The sequence below is a fragment of the Juglans regia genome, chromosome 5 (genome assembly GCF_001411555.2).
Source record: "Juglans regia cultivar Chandler chromosome 5, Walnut 2.0, whole genome shotgun sequence".
NCBI classification, from domain to species: Eukaryota; Viridiplantae; Streptophyta; class Magnoliopsida; order Fagales; family Juglandaceae; genus Juglans; species Juglans regia.
The window spans coordinates 1,508,739-1,528,393 of record NC_049905.1 but is presented as its reverse complement, the minus strand read 5'-3'; the positions used below and the strand labels follow the sequence as shown (position 1 = coordinate 1,528,393).

Here is a 19,655-nt window from a genome sequence, read left to right as displayed (position 1 = left end):
AGATCTTTCATTTTGAACTTTGAAGATAAATACTTCTTAGTTTCAGATATTCCTTCCATATTTGTTCCAAATATAAGTAAGTCATCAACATAAAGACATATTATAACACCATAACAATCTGTGAATTTAGAATAAATACACTTATCAGCATTATTATGCCTAAATCCATGGGATAAAATTACTGAGTCAAATTTCTCATGCCATTGTTTTGGTGCTTGCTTTAATCCATACAATGACTTAATTAATTTGCAAACTTTCTTTTTCTTGTCCATGCATAACAAATCCTTCTGGTTGTTCCATGTACACCTCTTCATCCAATTCACCATTTAGGAAAGCAGTTTTAACATTCATTTGGTGTACATATAAGTTATATATTGAAGCCAGTGCCATAAGCACTCTAATGGATGTAAATCTAGCCACTGGGGCATACGTATCAAAATAGTCTATGCCCTCTTTTTGTTTAAAACCTTTGGCTACTAATCTGGCTTTAAAAGTTTGAAGAGACCCATCTGTATTGTATTTTCTCCTAAATACCCACTTACAACCAATAGGTTTTGATCCAGGAGGCAAGTCTACTAAAACCCAAGTATTGTTTGACAATATTGAGTCCATTTCATCATTTATTGCCTCTTTCCAAAATGAAACATCTCTAGAAGTCATAGCTTCTTTAAATGTTTTTGGATCTTCTTCTATATTTAATAGAATGGGTATCTTATTTAAAACATCATCTCTATTTCCTTCCAAAAGGAAAACAATAGCCTGAGATGACACAAAATCTAGATCCAAGTTTTTCTCTTTTCTAACTCTTTGACTTCTTCTCGGTTCAGTCAATGTGTCAGGAATTACACAATTCATTTTCCGACTCAAGTTAGATTCTAGTGTTTGAGTAGGATCTGATACTGCTTTAGAATCATTATAGAATTTATCTTCAATAAATTCTACATCCTTTGATTCTACTATAACGTTAGAATTCAAATCCAAAAGTCTATATGCTTTTGAATTCTCAGCATATCCTACAAAAACACTCTTGATTGCCCTTGGACCTAATTTTGTTCTTTTTGGGTCCGGAACTCTATAAAAGGCTAAACAGCCCCATACCCTTAGGTATTCCAGATTTGGTTTCCTACATTTCCACAATTCATATGGTGAAATTTTGAATTTCATAGAAGGTATTCTATTATGCAAATAACATGCCGTGAGCAATGCTTCTCCCCATAAATTTAAAGACAATTTTGCATTCAAAATCATAGCATTTACCATATCAACTAGTGTCCTATTTTTTCTTTCCGCTAAACCATTTTGTTGTGGGGTATAGGGTGCACTAGTTTGATGTATTATGCCATTCTCCTCGCAGTACAAAGAAAATTCAGTAGGAAAATATTCACCGCCTCTGTCACTGCGAAGAATCTTAATTTTCTTTTCCTTTTGATTTTCAACAACAGACTTATAAGATTTAAACATATTGAAGGCTTCATCCTTACTTTTCATTAAATATACATATGTATATCTTGAGAAATCATCAATAAAAGTAATAAAATATCTATTGCCTCCTCTAGTTAAAATACCATTTAATTCACAAATATCAGAATGCACAAGTTCTAATAATTGTGTATTTCTGTCTGTTTTAGGAAAAGGTTTCTTTGTCATTTTTGCTTGAATGCAAATTTCACATTTAGCATCATGTCCATAATTAAATGGAATTAAACTATGTTTAGACATAAACTTTAAGGATTTAAAGTTCAAATGTGCTAAACGATTATGCCACAAAGTAGAAGACTCAACAATATAAGCAGAATCAGAACTTATTTTATTAATACTTAGTTTATACATTCCATCACAAGAGTACCATTTTCCAACAAACACTCCCCCTTTGGAAAGAATTACATTATCAGACTCGATTACGGTCTTGACACCTTTCTTACAAAGCAAATTTGCTGATACAAGATTTTTCTTTATTTCTGGGACATGAAGAACATTAACAAGAATAAGTTTCTTCCCAGAAGTGAACTGAATTTCCACAGTTCCTTTTCCCACAACTTTTGCAGAGTTGTGATTTCCCATTAGTACTACATGTCCATCTGCTGCATCTTCATAATTTTTGAATTGAGATCTCTGATTGCAAACATGAACAGTAGCGCCTGAATCATACCACCAATCAGAAGACTCAGTTGTTGTAGCCATATTTAACTCTGTAATCATACTAATGTGCATTTCAGAGACCATGGCCACAATTTCTGAAGTCTCATTTTCGATCAGATTTGCACTATTGGGATTGCCATTTTCTTTCTTGTATTTCTTCTTGTACCTGCATTCACGCTTAAAGTGCCCCTTCTTTCCGCAATTATAACAAGTTTTTATTTTCTTGGACTTGTCACCATTGTTAGAAAAGTCATTAAATTTTCTCTTGTTTCCTCCAAAATTACCTTGAAACTTATTTTTCTCATCAACAAAGTTCACTTTAGAGCCATTTTGAGAAAATAATTTCTTATCACGAATTCGAGTTTCCTCTTCAATTCGTAAATGTTTTTGAATTTGCTCTATAGTGAAATCTTCTGTTGTGTGCATAAGTTTCTTTCTATAATTATTCCAACTTGGAGGAAGTTTGGCAATAATAGCCCCGACTTGCAAAGGTTCAGAAACTTCAACATTAAGATCTCGAAGTTTATTCACCAAAACTTGCAATTCATGGACTTGATCCATCAACGAAGTATTATCATTCATTGTAAATTCAAAATATTTCATAATAAGGAATTTATCCGTACCTTGCTTTTCGGTTCTATATTTTAATTCCAATGCATCCCAAATCTCTTTTGGTGACTTGATTGATGTAAACAAGTCGTATAGACGATCGGAAAGTGTATTTAGAATGTGTCCTCTACATACCACTTCATCTTCTTCACGCTTCTTGTGTTCTGCCTTGATTTGATCATTATCGTCAGGTTTGGGTTCTGGAAGTACTGGCAAGTTCGAATCCAAAACATACGCAATCTTCAATGTAGTAAGAATGAACATCAACTTGTCTTTCCAGCGATTAAAATTTGTTCCATCAAACCTATCTAGTTTGACAAAGTCTTGATTCATCATCTTGAAAGTCGTCATATCAGATTCTGATCCCATTGCGATTATCACCTTAAAATTGTTAAAGAATATTTGTGCGGATACAGTAATCTGAAAAATAAATGCGACTTTGAGGCGTGTTGATCACTATCTTTAAGGTGATAATTGCCCCCACTCGAAAGAGTTTGCTACCGGGTTACAAGCAATTCACCTCCAGGATACAACAAAGTCACCAACTGCAGATAGCAATTCTAAAGTTTTTCCTTCAGAGTTTCTCTACAAAATTGTGCAAGTGACTGAAAATATGAGAGAATGGAATGAATGAAATTCGTGGGTCTCATCCCCTATTTATAGAGAATGAAGTGACACCATGTGAAAGATCACAACTCTTAACTTGTGACTTTTCTACTGGCAGTTACTGGTTTAAAGGTTATGATATTTCACTTAAAGACCAAAGGGTATGACTTAGCCTAGTGGTTAACAGGCGCCTCACTTGGGAAAGGGAGGGCACTGGTTCGAGTCTCCAGAAGTGCCTTTTCAATTAAATTGATTTTTGAAACATTGCACCATATCAAAGTGCCTATTCAGCCCATGTGCAAACACCCAAGTGTTATGACTCTTTGGCCCACGTGCAAGGCTTGGTTGGCCCAAGCATTGTGTCTGTCCAAGTCCAACACTTCACAAAATTATTAAATCAAATTGCACTTGTAGAGTTTCGAACTCCTACCCTTTCATTTGAAACAACATACCATTACCATTCAACCAATGCATCTCTTTGAGATAATGGTTCACGTAAATACATAATAACTCATACTCAATAAATTCACATATTTAATATCACAATCTATATTAAATATAACACTATTCACTCGGCCAAATAAAAACAAAATAATAATATATGTCAGTGAGTCGACGGTGACCTCGTACAACTAAGCAGCCTCGAGGACTACTACTCCAAAACTCGATCAGTTTTGACTCTATATATTGAGGCTGGAAGAGAAGGAAATGCTGATGCAGACTGGTTAGCTAGACTGGGTGCAAGGGTAGGAGATGCGGAATGGAGTTCCATGCGTAATCTGCCTCTTTTGTTGCAGGGCTTAAGCAGAGTAGATAAATGGGGACATCCTTCCATTCGGTGCAAGAGTCACGTTTAAAGATTTTTGAAGTTTGACCTTTTGTTATAACGGTATTTATCTGTGAGTAATCAATAAAATTAAAATATCGTTCTTTTTTATTAAAAAATATAAATATATATAAAGAGAAAAAGAAAAAAATACAACAAAACAAAGGAAAAGACATAACAATAATATGGTAGAAAGCAAAATATCTAAGTTGCAAAGGAGTTCCATGAAAGTGATGGGAAAGAAAAAGTAAGGAACAACACGTATCCAAACATCAATTAAATATAAAATATTTTTAATTTTTTAATTTTTTTATCTAATTATTATTCAAACATAAAAATTAATATAAGTTTTATAAATTTTAAAATAAAAATAATATTTTAATTTTATAATATTTTTATTCAACTTTTTTTTTAAAACACAATAAAATATTTTCGTTTAAACTATTTCGTTATTATTCACACGTTAAAGAGATGGTCCGAGCGTCTGGTGTGCAAGTGAGAGTACTTGAGGTACTCTTACTACTATTCTTTATTTTATTATTAATTTTTACCTACTTTTCTACTATTCATTACTTTTTACCTACTTTTTACTACTATTCAATATTTTATTATTACTTTTTCATTACTTTTTTACTACTATTCACAAACATTCTCAACACTTCTCACTACCCAATCGTACCCTTAACATACCCAGGTTCGATCTACTCGGTTGGATGAACAGTGGTACAGTACTGCAATGATTGTGGTTGAAGCTTCCCACCTAAAGACCCAGAAGAAAAAAGAAACAGATAAAAAGAAAAGAAAAGCTCATTAATCCTGCGTGGGAAGCCCGCTGAAATGGGGGGCCAGCATTCTTAACTATCAGTCAATGTGGTATCAAGCTTGATTTGGACGAACTTTGTAGAACAATTTACTTAATTAACGGAAAAAAACAGATATCTTAAATTATCATGAAGTTATAATGCTCTGAGATTACATTTTGTAGCTTATTTTTTAGCTTAAATTTGACCAAAAATAGTGACCACAAGAAAATTAATCAGAAAAAGACAATATCTTAACATTCTGTCAGCCTCTTGATACTAGTACGTGTTCAACTACAATAGTCTCATCGATGACAGATTTTTGGGATCTCTGACTGACTGACACACAGACACAGTTAGAAATATCCAATAGGGAGTCTCATAATTTTCTTGGCATCCAATGCAAGCTTGAGAGCATCAGCAGCAGCTGTTCATTTTCTTAAAAGTTCACAATTCAAGGTTAGTCGTTCGTAGAGAAAGGAAAATCACATTTACTAAGCTTTTTGCAGCTGCAACTCTTCATGTTTTTTTTTCAAGCAATTATATTGGTTATGAAAGATGAGCATTCATCCAAACTGATGTATATGTAACCATGCTTCTTTGCTAAAGAGAGGAGGCCAAATACAGGAATGAAAATTTGTGGGCACGCACTCGGAGATTGTCTAAAGACTCTAAACTGGGATCGGGTGTTGTTTTATAAATGAACTTCTGGAATCTGAGCATTACATGTTTCCTTGAAGTTCTTGCTCTTGTTTTTTGGTAGATCAAACGAGTAAGATCCTACTGAAAAACTTTGAGAGCAAAAAAATTAGAGTAGTGTAACAGTATCTTTAACCCTCTGCCAGCCCTGTTATTGGATTTGGAGTCTTCCCTACAGTTGTGTCTGGGTACTCATCATTTATCATTTGTTTTGGGTAGGCGTGCTAAAAAACTTCCACTCGAGTTCAGTGAACGAAGTTTGCAATGGACTTTCTGGCTCTATTCATTGTGGCATTGATGCCAGTTCTGCAGACACTCTTAGTTACGGCTGTTGGTCTATTTCTTGGAATGGAGCGTATAAATCTCTTGGGGGCAATTTCCAGGCAGTCTTTGAATAAAGTCAGTTTATTTTATTATTAATTTTTTGACGATGCTGTACTATTTTCTTGGTTTACTTTACCTTCCCAATACCTGCAAATTGAGGAATAACAACATAACTTTTTTAAATGTAGCTAGTATTTTTTGTGTTCACTCCTTCTCTGATCGTCAGCGACCTAGCCGATACAATTACAGTAAACAGTTTGGGAACCTTGTGAGTTCATACATACTTTTAAAGTCTTTGGCCTCTGCCTCTTCTAATTTTTCTTTTCATCACTGAGTAACTTTTGATTGATCTGTAGATGGTTCATGCTAGTGAATATCCTTATTACATTCCTTATTGGTTCTGCACTTGCATGGATACTCATAAAAATCACAGGAGCTCCTCAACATCTGCAAAGCCTTATCATTGGTTGTTGTGCTGCAGGTAGACAAAAATCCGAATTTTTTAGGATTCATTAAGAATACCCTGATATAGGGTATATAGAATTCTGATGATTTATTGCAATATGTATTGCACCATAAAATTTTCATTGTGGATCATATCATGCAGGCCAAAGGATTATGGGATTCATATCTTCAGCATGATTTGTAATTGGGATAATACAAACTCGTTTTAAAATTCAGTCTAAAGCAAAAAAGACTTAAAACTGACTGTCTACCTTAGTTAGTTGTAATAGTATTGGATAAAGAGTAATACTACATGTAGTCGTGGAATACGCAAGCACCATGCAGTCGTTTTGAAAATGGGGCCCACTATTAAAAAATTATTATTTTTTATGTGGGTCTCGTATTTATTCACTTTTTTCAAAGTAATTGCATGGCACTTACACACTCACGGTTCCAACTATCATTTCTCTTGAGTAAATCTTGTATTTATAATAAATATAGAGAAGCTTAGTACTTAAAAGTTGATATATCTGTTATATCTTGTTTCCAAATGCCAGAAGTTTTTTGCAAACTTCTTTGTTATCAAACCTAAAATTAAAAAATAAAAATAAAATACGATCAACACTGGATAGGGTTGTAGGAAAGTAGGAGAAAATTATTGCCTGCCAATATTCAGCCCTCCTGAAGTACATGAATAACTACTTGTGCCACAAGTTTTACAACTGCATCTTTTTACTGTCTTATGCACCAATTTTGTAAATAAGTGAAAGGCACTTGTCCATCATAATATTTAGGGAGAGATTGTTTTGTGCAGGAAATTTAGGGAACTTGCTTCTGATTATCCTCCCGGCAGTCTGTGAGGAGGATGATAGTCCATTTGGAGATTCTTCTGTTTGCTCTACTGATGCAGAGGCTTATGCTGCTCTTTCTATGGCGGTAATAGTCCATTTTTCTTACTCTAAAATCACAAAAATCAACAAATGTCACAGTAAGACCAGCTTGATGTAGTGATAAGATATTTCCAGTACTTCCATTACCATATCTCCTATAGCCACCACCTCTTGATTGAGATGTCAGCCATGAACTACATCAAATTATCAATGGCACAGGCACTTCAGAACTGGGCTGCCTTTTGTAAGTCTTACATTTCCGAAAATATCTCTGGATGAATTTGAATCATTTTGTTGTTTCTGTTTTGATTATGCAGATAGGTGCAATATATATATGGTCTTATGTGTATCCTATCATGCGGATATATACAAACAAGGCAACTAAAGACACTGGCACGTATGGCTCTACGACAAGGGATAACATTTCAGGAGAAACCTCGTATTTACATTCAGAGATTGGCACAGAACCGCTCCTTCCTTCAGAGGGTTGCCCAAGCTCAGAGGAGTGTATGGATCAAGTTGAAGTCCATTCGACTGGATCCAAAGGAAAAGCAAAGGTTTCTTCTAGTATGTTGTGGTTTCCTTTTTATAATGTTCAAAAGCTTTCTTCCCTCAAAGTTTGATTTCCACTCAACATGATCAATACAATCAATGGGAACTAAAGAACACTATACTAAACAGTTTAATGAAATATTAAGATGAGGAGACTGTTTTCGTCTGTAAGAAACTGCATCTCAACATACGAAACCATTCACCATTTTATCAGAATAATGGTTGGCATGTCTTAGGTAAAAGAAGAAGTACATCTTTTTGTTAAGCAATTTAACATCTTCCCTGTGAGGTTAAATACCAATGCATTGGTTAACACATTTTTCATTCACTAATATCCAATGTTATTAGTCTGTTTTCTACCTAATATCTTTTGTGAGATCCATTAATTTCTGTCTTTATAATTCATTGCTTATATTTTTATTAAGAGTGTTATTTTATTTGTGTTATTTATTTTTATTTGTTTTATTTTATTTATGTTGTTTTATTTTTATGGGCTTGTGTTTGTGTGATTCGGATTGTGGGCCGTGTGTGTGTGTTGTGTTGTGTTGTGTTGGACCCAGCCCAAGTGAAGTTAAGCCTAACCTTGTGCAAGCTAAGCCCGACCCGTGTGCTTTGAGCCCAGCCCGTGCAAGAACCCAGTCCCTCACTAATCTATACGGCGTCGTTTTGGGTCAAGGGGGAGTAGAGTTTCATCTCTTTCTCCCATTGCGCCGCACGCCCTTCTCTTCTTCTTCCTTCTTTTATTTTCTTTTATTTTCTTCTTTTCCAGCAGCTGCCGTGAGCCACCACCACCTTACTTTCCACCTCCTCCTTCAATTGTTCTTCTCGGTGTCGTTCGGCTAGAGATTTCGAAGGCGTACTGTCCAGCTGCCGCTCCACGCGGCCACCATCGTCCACCTCGAGCTTCATCGGTTGCCCCTGTGTCGTTCGGCAACGCCTTCCCTCTACTGCTGTCAACCCGCCATTTCACCACGCCATCCTCTGCGCCATACGTCTCCTCCGTAGCTTGCACTTCGGTTTCCTCTTCCGCATGCTGTCCCCGTGTGCCTCAAACCGCCATACTTGGCCTATAAATAGGCCACGGGTTCATCTATTTAATTCTCTGAGTTCCTCTTTCTCTCGCAAACCCGAAATCTTGTTTCCCAAAATTTGTGGTTGTTGTCCTGAAAGTGTTGAGTCTTTTTGCCGTGTGCACCACCGCGAACCACCGCACATAGTGTTTTTCCTTGGTTGTTTGACCACCCTTGAGAGCTACCCATGTGTTTCAAACTTGTATTTTACTCAATCCGTGAGTTGAGAGCCTTTTTGGGCACTGCTCCGCCGTGTGCCACTGTTGAGCCGCCGCCTTGAACACCACTTCCTTTCACTTGATCTTTCAAATTATTCTCAATCGTCATGCGTACGTAATTTTCCAGTTTTATTAATAAAATTATTGTAAACTGTCATTTTTGTTGTAACTGTTGACTGTAATGATCTGTTGGATTTGGGCCATGGGCCGTTGAAGCGTTGAGTTGTAATTGTTGTTGTGTTGGAAATTGAGTCTTGGGCTGTTAAAATGTTGGGTTGTATTTATGATTGGATTTAGTGTTAGGCCTTGGGCCAGATTGGAGGACGGGATACGCGTGTAGCATGTGAACTTGTATTTCTGTTTTTATTGAAACTTTGTAAATGAATTATTTAAATGTGTATTCTAATAAATTGTGAATTGTATATTTATCGCTTTATTAAATTGAGCGGTAATGTCGCGTTGTCTGTTAGAAATTGAGATTGTTGGTATTAATTGTGTGGGTGCGTGTGTATCACGACTCTAAGCCGAGATGAGACATTATCTCGGTGGAGCTCCTCTGGTCACTCGGGAGTGTAACAGACTGACATGACGTCTCCTGAGTTGTCGCAGGGTGACGACGGGAACGGACGAGACGGTAATGCTCTCGTACCGATTCCGTGACCTTTGGCTGGCGAGGTTAGAGGATGCTTGGCCATGTACGCGCTGGACCCGGAACTAAATATCGCTAGTTACGAAGTCTCATGCACGGACGTTACCCGTGATATGACGATGAAAGCTAGGTCATGCGGACGGTCCATATAGGAGACGGTGGCACATGCTTATTAATTAATGGTTGTGATTGGACCAAAAGTGGGATTTTTGGCATGAGTTGTAAAAAGGGTATTTTGGGAAAAAAATAATGAGATGTTGTTTTGCATATTATGTCCATATGGGGACGCGTGTTATTTCTATATATCTCTTGGATGTTATTTTGGTTAATTACTTGCTGAGATGTCATAATCTCATTGTGGTATTTTACCCTACGATTCCGTCTTATGATGTCGTAGAGTCTGACGCAGAGCCTAAGGGATCAGCTCCGCCGAAGGTTTGACTTGCTGAGTTACTGTTCAGCGTTATGTGATTTGTTTCCCTTATGTTATTTTTTGTTTTTAATTTATCTGTCGGATGACTGTTTAATTCTTGTAAAGTTACTTTTCTGTTTTTGAACAATTCTGGTATTTAATAAAGAAAGACCTCTTTATTTCTCTGCTGTGAATATTATTTTGTACACTTATTGCATGATTGTACACTTTCTGAGCACTGGTCGTTGGGGTGCGTGATCCGTGTGGTCATCATCCCGATGTCACGAACTCCACAAAACCAACAGGTGGGGGTCGAGGGCGCCACATCTTTGCTAGTTAAGGCAACTTAGTTTTTTCTCCTTGTGTCTCCTTGAATGAAATAACCTTATAAAGATTTTTCTGGTAGGTAATGTTTCTGGGAAAGACTATGCTGCTCCTTAAGAAGCTTACTGGGCATGTGGACCTCGAAAAATTGTTTGCGCCGTCTACAATTGCAGCAGTATGCTCATAATGCTTGTTTATTCAGCAAAAGCTTTTTCTTTTAGCTGTTATCAATCATCCCTTTTATCCAATGTAATCCTGAAGGGGATGGTTCTAATATCAAAGAAAAAGTAGATGATCTTGGCAATATACTCCATCTTTCCCTTGAGTTGGCAAAATTAGGATAAATCAAAATCATCTTCATTCCAGAAATAGAAGTGTTATGTTTCTTGGAAACTTGAATATAATCCTGCACATAAAGGGGAATGAGATAATTCAGAACTAATGAAAACTAACACACTGCCACAATCATTTCAAATGCTTTACATAGTTGCATTTGTTTTTTACCAAATTAATTTCTTAGTTAATGTGTATATGCCACAGAGTGATCTTTAAAATTATTGTGTTTTTCCTTTGTAGATTTTTGGGTTTATCATCGGAATAGTCTCTCCAATTCGAAAGGTACTGATTGGTGATGATGCTCCTCTTCGTGCCATCTACAACTCTGCAAGTTTGTTAGGGTATGAAATTATGAATCCTACCACTGGCTCAGTAGAGCTCCTACTCCTTGAGCCTTTGATTGATTTGGGGTTCAAGTTTTTGCTCACACTTCTAAACTCCGAAATTTCTATATTCGCAACTTGAAGTAGTGTTAATATTTATGTGAACTTTTAATAATTTGAACTTTTTAGTGGAAAGCATCTGTGAATCACTCCCGAGAGAAGACCAATGTATCAGTTTTATCATTCATGTACTCAAGTAAACTACATATATGTTTAGCAAAAAGTCTCTCTCTCTCTCTCTCTCTCTCTCTCTCTCTCTCTCTCTCTCTCTCTCTCTCTCTCTCTCCCCTTCTAAGAGCAGCAGACTCTTTCTTTTGAGCAACTATGTTTACATGATGATGAAACCCTGTGACACTGATCTGGAAATTTGCATTAATTCCCTTTAGCTTACCCTCTCTTCTCCAGGGAAGCAACAATACCATCTATGACACTGATAATTGGAGCAAACCTTCTTGGAGGTAGCTTTTAATACTGATCTGCTATTTATTTTGAGTGTCTTGTGTTGGCTTGACTTCGCTATAGTTTCTTCATGAAGAGTTTCTGATATTTTTATAAATTATAGACATCATTTTCATTTACAGGTCTAAAAGGTGCCGGAGTAAGTCCATCACTCATTGTAGGGATTATCGCAATTCGGTACATCATCATGCCTTCACTGGGTATTGGTATTGTTAAGGCTGCAAACCATTTTGGCGTAGTGGGATCAGATTCATTATATCAGTTTACACTTATGCTTCAGTATGCTCTTCCACCTGCAATGAGTGTAGGTATGTATGCTTACTACTTTCTCATTTTGGTTTAAATGTATTGATTTGAATCTCGATTGGTGAAGTTTGGTTGTCCAATGAATGCAATATTTGAGTAACCAATGCTAATGTCATGGACTTACTGCAGGTACCATTTCTCAATTGCTTGAGACAGGAGAAAGTGAATGCTCTGTCATTATGCTATGGACTTATGCTGTGGCAACATTCTCTCTGACACTATGGTCGACCATCTTCATGTGGCTTGTTTCTTAATCTGGATTACTTGATTCGTTTGATGGCCTGAAATCATCTTCAACTCAGTCCTATCAACTTTGTTTTCGCATAAAAAGAAAAATTGCTAGATACTACATCTTCATCTCAGTCCTATCAGTTATCTGTTGTGTTGGTGCAATATTATCTATATCAACCCTAGCTAATAGTTGATCTGATAAAACATAACTCAATTTTATAAATTCTTGAGAGGAATTCTATAAAACATCAAATTGAAACATATCATAGCCAACTGCATGACAACAAACGAATCAACCAAAATTCATTGAATTGTCGATTATACAAATACAATGCATTATCTATTATATGAATACAATGCATTATTGGCCCAAAGAAAAAAAAAAGAAAAAGGTAAAAAAAGAATAGTAGGGTTTGAAGCTATGGAGGGCCTGCAAAAAACTTAAAACTCAACCAAATGGAAAGAATCTATCCGTAAACCTCTAACTGTACAAGGCTTTGAAAACAAGCTGAAAAGAAGATATCCTCTCACTAATACATTTTGGTTTTACCATCAATTCCATTATGCAACAAGGCAGCCAGTGACAGAAATGGAAGCAAGGAACATCCGGTGTAAATCGTCAGTCAATACCCAAGCTGGAATAATGTTCAAAGCCACCCTGACAATATAAAAACAAAAATTAAAATGAAATTAATCCCACCACTATAGATCACCGAAAAAAATACTAAAATAAGCAATGTTAAATTGCTCTGACCATTAAAAAACCTTCCTTTCAGTATGGACATTAATATCCTCAAATTACCCAAGTTAGGAAACAACATGGCAGCAAGGAAATCTTATAACCGATACGGAACGGCATACACGCCATCTTCTCTTCTTTTCTTTTTTTTTGGTCAGTAACTTGGGTACTCTAAAGTCGCTTCAGACTTTTCAAAATTCAAATTTCAGGCGAGTTGTCTATAAACAATTTTTGTGAGGTATGCTACTTACAGAGCAGTCATCATGAACACGCCATATGGTCTCCCCAAGGAGGTTTGCAACTGACAATACTGTTAGCTGAGGAAAATAGTTTTGCTCCAACACCGGAATGGTATTTGTTACGATTACCTCTTGAAACAAACCGCTTGATAATGTCTCAATCGCAGGAGGACTGCAAACAGAAAAGCAATGCAATAAGGCTAGCAGAAGAATTCATAATCCATTAAAAAGAAAATTGTTTCGCAAAGAGAGGAACAAATCCTACATGGATAGTGCATAGTGCCAGTAGTTATAAAATCAGTCCGTTTGAGGAATTTAACTATCAAAAGCAGAAGATTTTTTTGCGTCCTTAATCATATATGTAAGTACCTCAAAAGAAAAAGGGATCTAAGACATATATAGATGTGATAATCCAAAAGTTATTTTCAACCCATTACGTGCATGTGAGGGTAAGAACTCTTAATTTTTTTTTTTTCCAGAGACTTTCCCATGCTAAAAGTCTTGTTCGAATAATACCCAGAGCCTAGAAATATACATGATCATCCAAAAGTTATGAAGGCTACAACCAGAATCATTAAATAATAGGTCCACACTTGCAGCCAAACCAGAATTTAAAAAGAATAATTCCTTAGCTTGGGCCCAAATATTGAAGATGGAAAAGTATTTCATTTTTTTTTTTATAAGTATGGAAAAGTATTTCTACAAGCTAATAAACAATGAGTAATCAAAGGAATTGGAAGCTAACAAAATTAGAATATTCAAACGAATCACAGGATTCAAAACCACTTGAAGCAATGTACTAGATTTACAATCCAACTACAAAATACTCAAAAATGAACTAAATATGGATGCATATGGTACTTCAGAAGAAAGAACTGTCTCTGCCACCCCCTTTTTTATCCTAAAATAAGATAGAAGCAACTGCTATTGGCTCCCATTGCACCTTCCAATTATGTATATTATATAAGGCAATTTGCTGCTTCAGATGACATTTTTTTTAATATATGCCAGAATGAATAAAAGATAATACTCATGTAAGAAGGATTCAGATACCTAAAAACAGCATCATGATTTCTTGTCTTTAGTTCATCGCTCTTAGAATGTATCTAGGTGTTCTTTTGTATACTTCCCGTGTACATGGACCTTGCCTATTTCATTCATATCAATAAAATTTATCTCCTACTTATAAAAAAAAAAAAAAAAAAAAGATACCTAAGAACAGCATGGGTACTGCATGCATAGACTTCCCTTGCCCCCTCTTGGTGCAAAAGAGATGCACCTTTGGAAACCGTCCCTGCAACCCACCAGAAAACTAGTTACACTAACAACAAAGGAAAATAACAATAACTATGAACTAAGAAAGAATGAGCAGTCTGTTTGATCATTTAAAAAGATAAAAATCAGTAGTGCACTAGTAACAGTGAACATACTAATTTGGCTATGAATTGCAAGATATTCAAATGCCAACCACGTGCTGTCTTAAGCACAATTCAAGTTGATCATACCCAGAAGACTTATAGCCACAAAATCACCTAGTACTGCAAGCCCAAGAGAAGCATCCCAATAATTGGCAAAAGCCATGCTAAAATCCCCAAAAATAAAAAGCATCATGATATACCTCCAATGACCTACCTTCATAATAAATCATGTTTCTTTTTTAACCCTTTATTAAAAATGGAAACAAAATCATGTTCGGCTTCCATTTGCAATACAAGTGAGAAAAACGTTAGAGAAAAACATTAAAGACTGCTACATCTAATCGTTTAAAACATTAAAGACTGCTACATCTAATCGTTTACTTAAATTTACATCAGAGACCATTTTCTAACCAATAGAGACAAGTTAGAGCATAAAGACACACCAGCTGTGTCGATCATGTCATCCACCATTACTGCTACTTTCCCCTTCACATCGCCAATCAGATTTATCACCTGCAAGATGACAATATTGATATGCGTATGAGGGTCTGAAAATTTCTGTTCCAGAAAGGAATCAAAGAAAATAACATAGCAAAAATTGTATGCGTACAATTTTTGCTATGATATTTTTATCAATATTTGATTTTAATCTATTCAAATTATAAAGGTACAATTTGGAAGCTGAAATTAGAAAACCTTAAACAGCGATAGCAATGTTTTAATTTTAAGTTCGTAACTGTGATTTATAATAAAGATTGGCAAACTGGAGAAATATTTTGAGGGTCATTTATAAAAAGACTTGAAGGGATGAGAACGCAATAAACACAGGAAATCACTTTTTTTCACAATTTCACACTTCATTGAGTCAACATAAAACACATGAGCTTTAGGAATTCAGCAACAAGAGATCAAAAAGCATAAATCAATCCATATATAAGGAGAGACACAGTCAATTTGAATTCTAGAAGATCCTACCTCTGCCACATTATGCCCATGACGCCTTTTATCTACAATGGCAAGAGGTGCATCAGATAACTTCTTGGCAAAAGAACGGGCTCTAGCAACACCACCAACATCTGGTGAGACCACTACCAGATCATCAAAACATATAGACTTGCTGGCAAGGTAATCAAGAATCACAGGCTGGTGGGGCAAAAGAAACATATACCATTTGATCAACCAACTGAAAAAGAAGTGTTACTAAGAAACGTTTCTATAGATGAAACATGCAAGTATGCAGTGAGTCTGATGCAGTAGAGAATGCCAAAGAATTCAGGTATATGTCAATCTAATATCAACAAAGGCTCTCAAAAAATTTACCTCCTGTGTACACGGGCTATAAAAACAAAGGCTCACAGATATAAACATATGGAGTCCACCTATTTTGAAGCTAAATCATGTAGTTTACTAACATAACTTAAAACAAATTAAGGGAACCTAATATTCTGTTTTAGCTTTCACAATCTTCACTTTTAGGAAAAAAAAAAGTGATAGAAAATTAGGAAAAAAAAAAAAAAAAGTATAGACTGAAGACGCTAGACTCTTGTGGACCACTATCTAATGATACAGAGTATTAAGAAAGGATGACTAGAGCTCCAACCCCATTTTTCGCAATCTTCAAAACTACACTCATTTCATTCCCTTCAAATGCACAATAGTGCTCCTTATGTGGCTCTTAAACTGTCCTTTTCAATATGCTAGGAGATTAACTAATTGGGAAGGCATAACTCGCTCTATCCCAAATAGGCCAAACTCTTTTTTCATTTGACTGGAGGAAGGAATTTAGTATTCTTGTTAGCTTTTTCATCAAAGCCAAACTCTTTCTTAATTTGACTAACTTCAGGTAGCTATTTCAGAGAAAGGACATCCTTGTCAAACTCAGGCACCCTTGCATATGTTTAATAATATAGAATAAATGCAAGTGGCCTGGGTTTCTTACCTGACCATATACATGATCTACTGGAATATCAAAATAGCCCATGGACTGCCCTGAATGGAGATCACAAGCAAGAACACGGTTTGCACCTGCTTCTGTAATCAAATTTGCTACAAGTTTGGCTGCAATTGATTCACGCCCTTGAGACTGAAAGAACAGCATTCAGAGATAATGAGTAAAATAAACTTAATAAAGAGTAACCTTAAGTGGATAGGCATAGCCCAAGTACACAGGAAGTATACACAAAAGTAACCTTAAATATCAACATTGACCACAGCCAGATTAGGCAGAGCTTCTATAAAATGCATATTCAGAAACTACCAATTATCTTCTTTTTTTATAGGTAAAAATGCCAATTATCTTAAACTTATTTTAACAATTTGTGCCTTTAAGATTTCCTATTTGGTATTAAAATTGTCTTTTCTTTATACTACTATTTGTTTCAATTAGTATTATATTTTGGGAATGGATGCTTAAAAGCATAAATAAACCAGCAATAGGGTTAATAACTGGCACGTAATAAATTATGAATATAATGAAACCAAAACTATACAGTTCATAGGGTTCTAAGGCCCTAATCTACTGTAGGAAGAACATGCCAACTCCAAGTCAGAAGTACAGAGCAATAGCTCTACTGCTCTGGCATCAATTTATATGGATGAACAATTTCAACTAGAAAGTGATACATCCACCAAAAGGACTGTCTCCACGTTTGACCCTCAAGCCACAGGGAGATGAGCTCATTTTCGAGTTTCTTTTCTAATTAAGCAAAGTTACCTTTCTATCAGCCCTGGCATATCCAAAATATGGAATCACTGCAGTAATATTCTTGGCCGATGCCCTTCGACAAGCATCAATCATGATCAGAAGCTCCATAAGATTTTCATTTGCAGGAGGACATGTGGGTTGCACAAGATAAACATCACACCCTCTGACACTCTCTTGCAACTGAACATATATCTCACCATCGGCAAAACGTTTTATCTTAATTTTTCCAAGCTCCAGACCCATGTAGCATGCAATTTCCTATTGAATACAAGCTGCTGCATCAGACATATGTGCATAGCAAAAATCTTCATATAACACTGATAAAGGTTCAAGAAAAACTAAGGGGATGTTTGGAAACAAATCTCATCACATCGCATCTCATCCAATCCATCTCATCTCATCTCATTCCCAAACATCATTTAAATACAAATACTTTCAAACTAATCATTACAACTTTTCCAAATTTCTAAACATAAAAAAAAAAAAGTAATTCAACTTTTTCAAATCCAAAAATAAAAATAATATTAAAAAAACTATGTTCTAACAATATTATAACTTTATAATATTTTTTATTCAATTTTTTCTCCATCCTTTCTCAAAACCCAATAAATACTTAATTCAAACTATCTTACTACTATTCACAAAACATTTTACTACTATTTACAAAATTTTCATCTCATCTCATTTCTCAAGCATCCCTCAAGTAAACAATAAAATGTAAATACGCATACGTCTTGAAAAATGATATTTGCAGTTATAGAGTGCAAAGCGCCGCGCACTCCTATTGAAAAATGTGAGTAAATATGGAACTCACATGAAAAAATTAATTTTTTAATGGTAGATTCCACTTTTTCAAAAGGAGTGCGTAGCGTTTGCATAACCCATGACTATATCTAGCATTGTTCATTCACGTAACCCTGCCATATACTACCAGTAAACTTTTCTTTAATCACAATCGCAAAGATTGCCTCCGTACATTACTTTCATGATTTTTGGTTTTAATAAAACCAACCAGTTATTGTGAAATATACAATTCAGTGAATTCTATCCTGCATTACAATAGCAGATGTGCCTGTGTGCTTGCAAAGATTTAAATGACGTGTACCTATAAAGAAAGATTTAAACGATGTGCATTATTCAATTTTTAAATGATGACTGAAAGATTCGACCCCCAGGGTAGTGGCGAAAGAGTGACAATTAAGGACCCCAAATTTTCAGCTTGAGGTTTCATAAATTTGCCGCCTGGCCCACGAAACATGAGCCGCGCAAATTGTTATGTTTCGTTTCAAAATTTATGATACCATTTCTGTAATTGTATTCCCAAAAAACATTTCTATCCAATGGATAATCGCCCAAAACCTAAACCATTCTATATCGAACCGTAACGGAAAATCCACGATGCAGCGTTGACAACAAGGTATATCTATATGTGATGAGAAAGCTAAAAAACTCAGAAAGAGAATAGATATTACAAAAACAAATGAGATTATGCTACAAGAAGCGCAAAGAAGACCTGAGAAAGTGCGGGATTGGCCGTGCCGGAAAAGATCCGAAGCCTAGTGTTATTCTTGTCAAGCTCATCTTTCAAATGGGCCGTGTCGGAAGCCAAACGACCCGGAAAAGGTTTTTCAGTGCCAAGAAATGTAATGGAGGGCTTGCCGTTATCATACTTCAACGGCTCCTCCCAAGCACATTTCTGAAAAAAGAATTAACGGGAATTTCTCTAATCAATCCGAAACACATCTCCGAGGAGAAAGGAAAACGAGAAAACCGAATCCCAAAACCATGCACTGAAAAAGAAAAGGAAAAGCAAGAAGGGGGGGGGGGGGGGGGAAGCGAGAGAGAGAGAGTTACGATGCCGTTTCGAAAGGCAGGGATGCGAGGGCGGGGGAAGAAAATGGAGGTCGAACTCCGAGAGAAAGGAGAAGGGAGGGACGTTGGGATGGATGGTAAAGAATACAAGTGAAGCAGAGAAGACATTTTCTTTCTCCTTTCTTGTTTCCTTTATCACAGAGAGAGAGAGAAGAGAGAGAGAGAGACGAAGGAGGAGGGCTTAACAAGTGTAGTCAAGATCAAGCTCGTCCGACGTACCGTCGGTTTACTTCTTGGACGGTGCTACTGCGGAGTCCACCGAAACAACCACCGAATAGGCAAAAATAATTTTATCTTTTTTCTTATTTTTTTCAAACATTTTTTAAAAATTCATTAAATGTTTTTTTAAAAAAATAAAAATAAAAATTCATTTTAAAATAATTATTTAACAATTAACTAAAAAAAT

The 19,655-nt window shown here is 35.8% G+C and overlaps 2 protein-coding genes across 3 annotated transcripts; one reads left to right on the top strand and one right to left on the bottom strand.

Annotated features, from left to right (window-relative positions):
• The first annotated feature begins 5,269 nt into the window (after positions 1-5,269).
• Positions 5,270-12,454, top strand: LOC108989581 (protein PIN-LIKES 1-like). 2 transcript variants are annotated; one of them, XM_035690307.1, is made up of 12 exons: positions 5,270-5,439; positions 5,590-5,752; positions 5,899-6,078; positions 6,192-6,271; positions 6,360-6,484; positions 7,262-7,383; positions 7,655-7,894; positions 10,645-10,737; positions 11,139-11,239; positions 11,687-11,739; positions 11,863-12,048; positions 12,176-12,454. In XM_035690307.1, exons 3-12 carry the CDS (start codon positions 5,944-5,946, stop codon positions 12,298-12,300), a joined length of 1,260 nt encoding a protein of 419 aa, XP_035546200.1. In that variant the 5' UTR covers positions 5,270-5,439; positions 5,590-5,752; positions 5,899-5,943; the 3' UTR covers positions 12,301-12,454. The 2 variants fall into 2 exon arrangements, with proteins under 2 accessions (XP_035546200.1, XP_018818790.1); XM_018963245.2 differs by lacking the exon at positions 5,590-5,752.
• A 105-nt stretch (positions 12,455-12,559) lies between these two features.
• On the bottom strand, positions 12,560-19,413 carry LOC108989555 (ribose-phosphate pyrophosphokinase 1-like). The gene is made up of 9 exons (XM_018963204.2): positions 19,232-19,413; positions 18,891-19,073; positions 17,387-17,635; positions 16,613-16,756; positions 15,649-15,816; positions 15,117-15,186; positions 14,468-14,549; positions 13,268-13,427; positions 12,560-12,935 (listed from the first exon to the last, which is right to left on the bottom strand). Exons 1-9 carry the CDS (start codon positions 19,355-19,357, stop codon positions 12,897-12,899), a joined length of 1,221 nt encoding a protein of 406 aa, XP_018818749.1. The 5' UTR covers positions 19,358-19,413; the 3' UTR covers positions 12,560-12,896.
• Between the last annotated feature and the right edge of the window lie 242 nt (positions 19,414-19,655).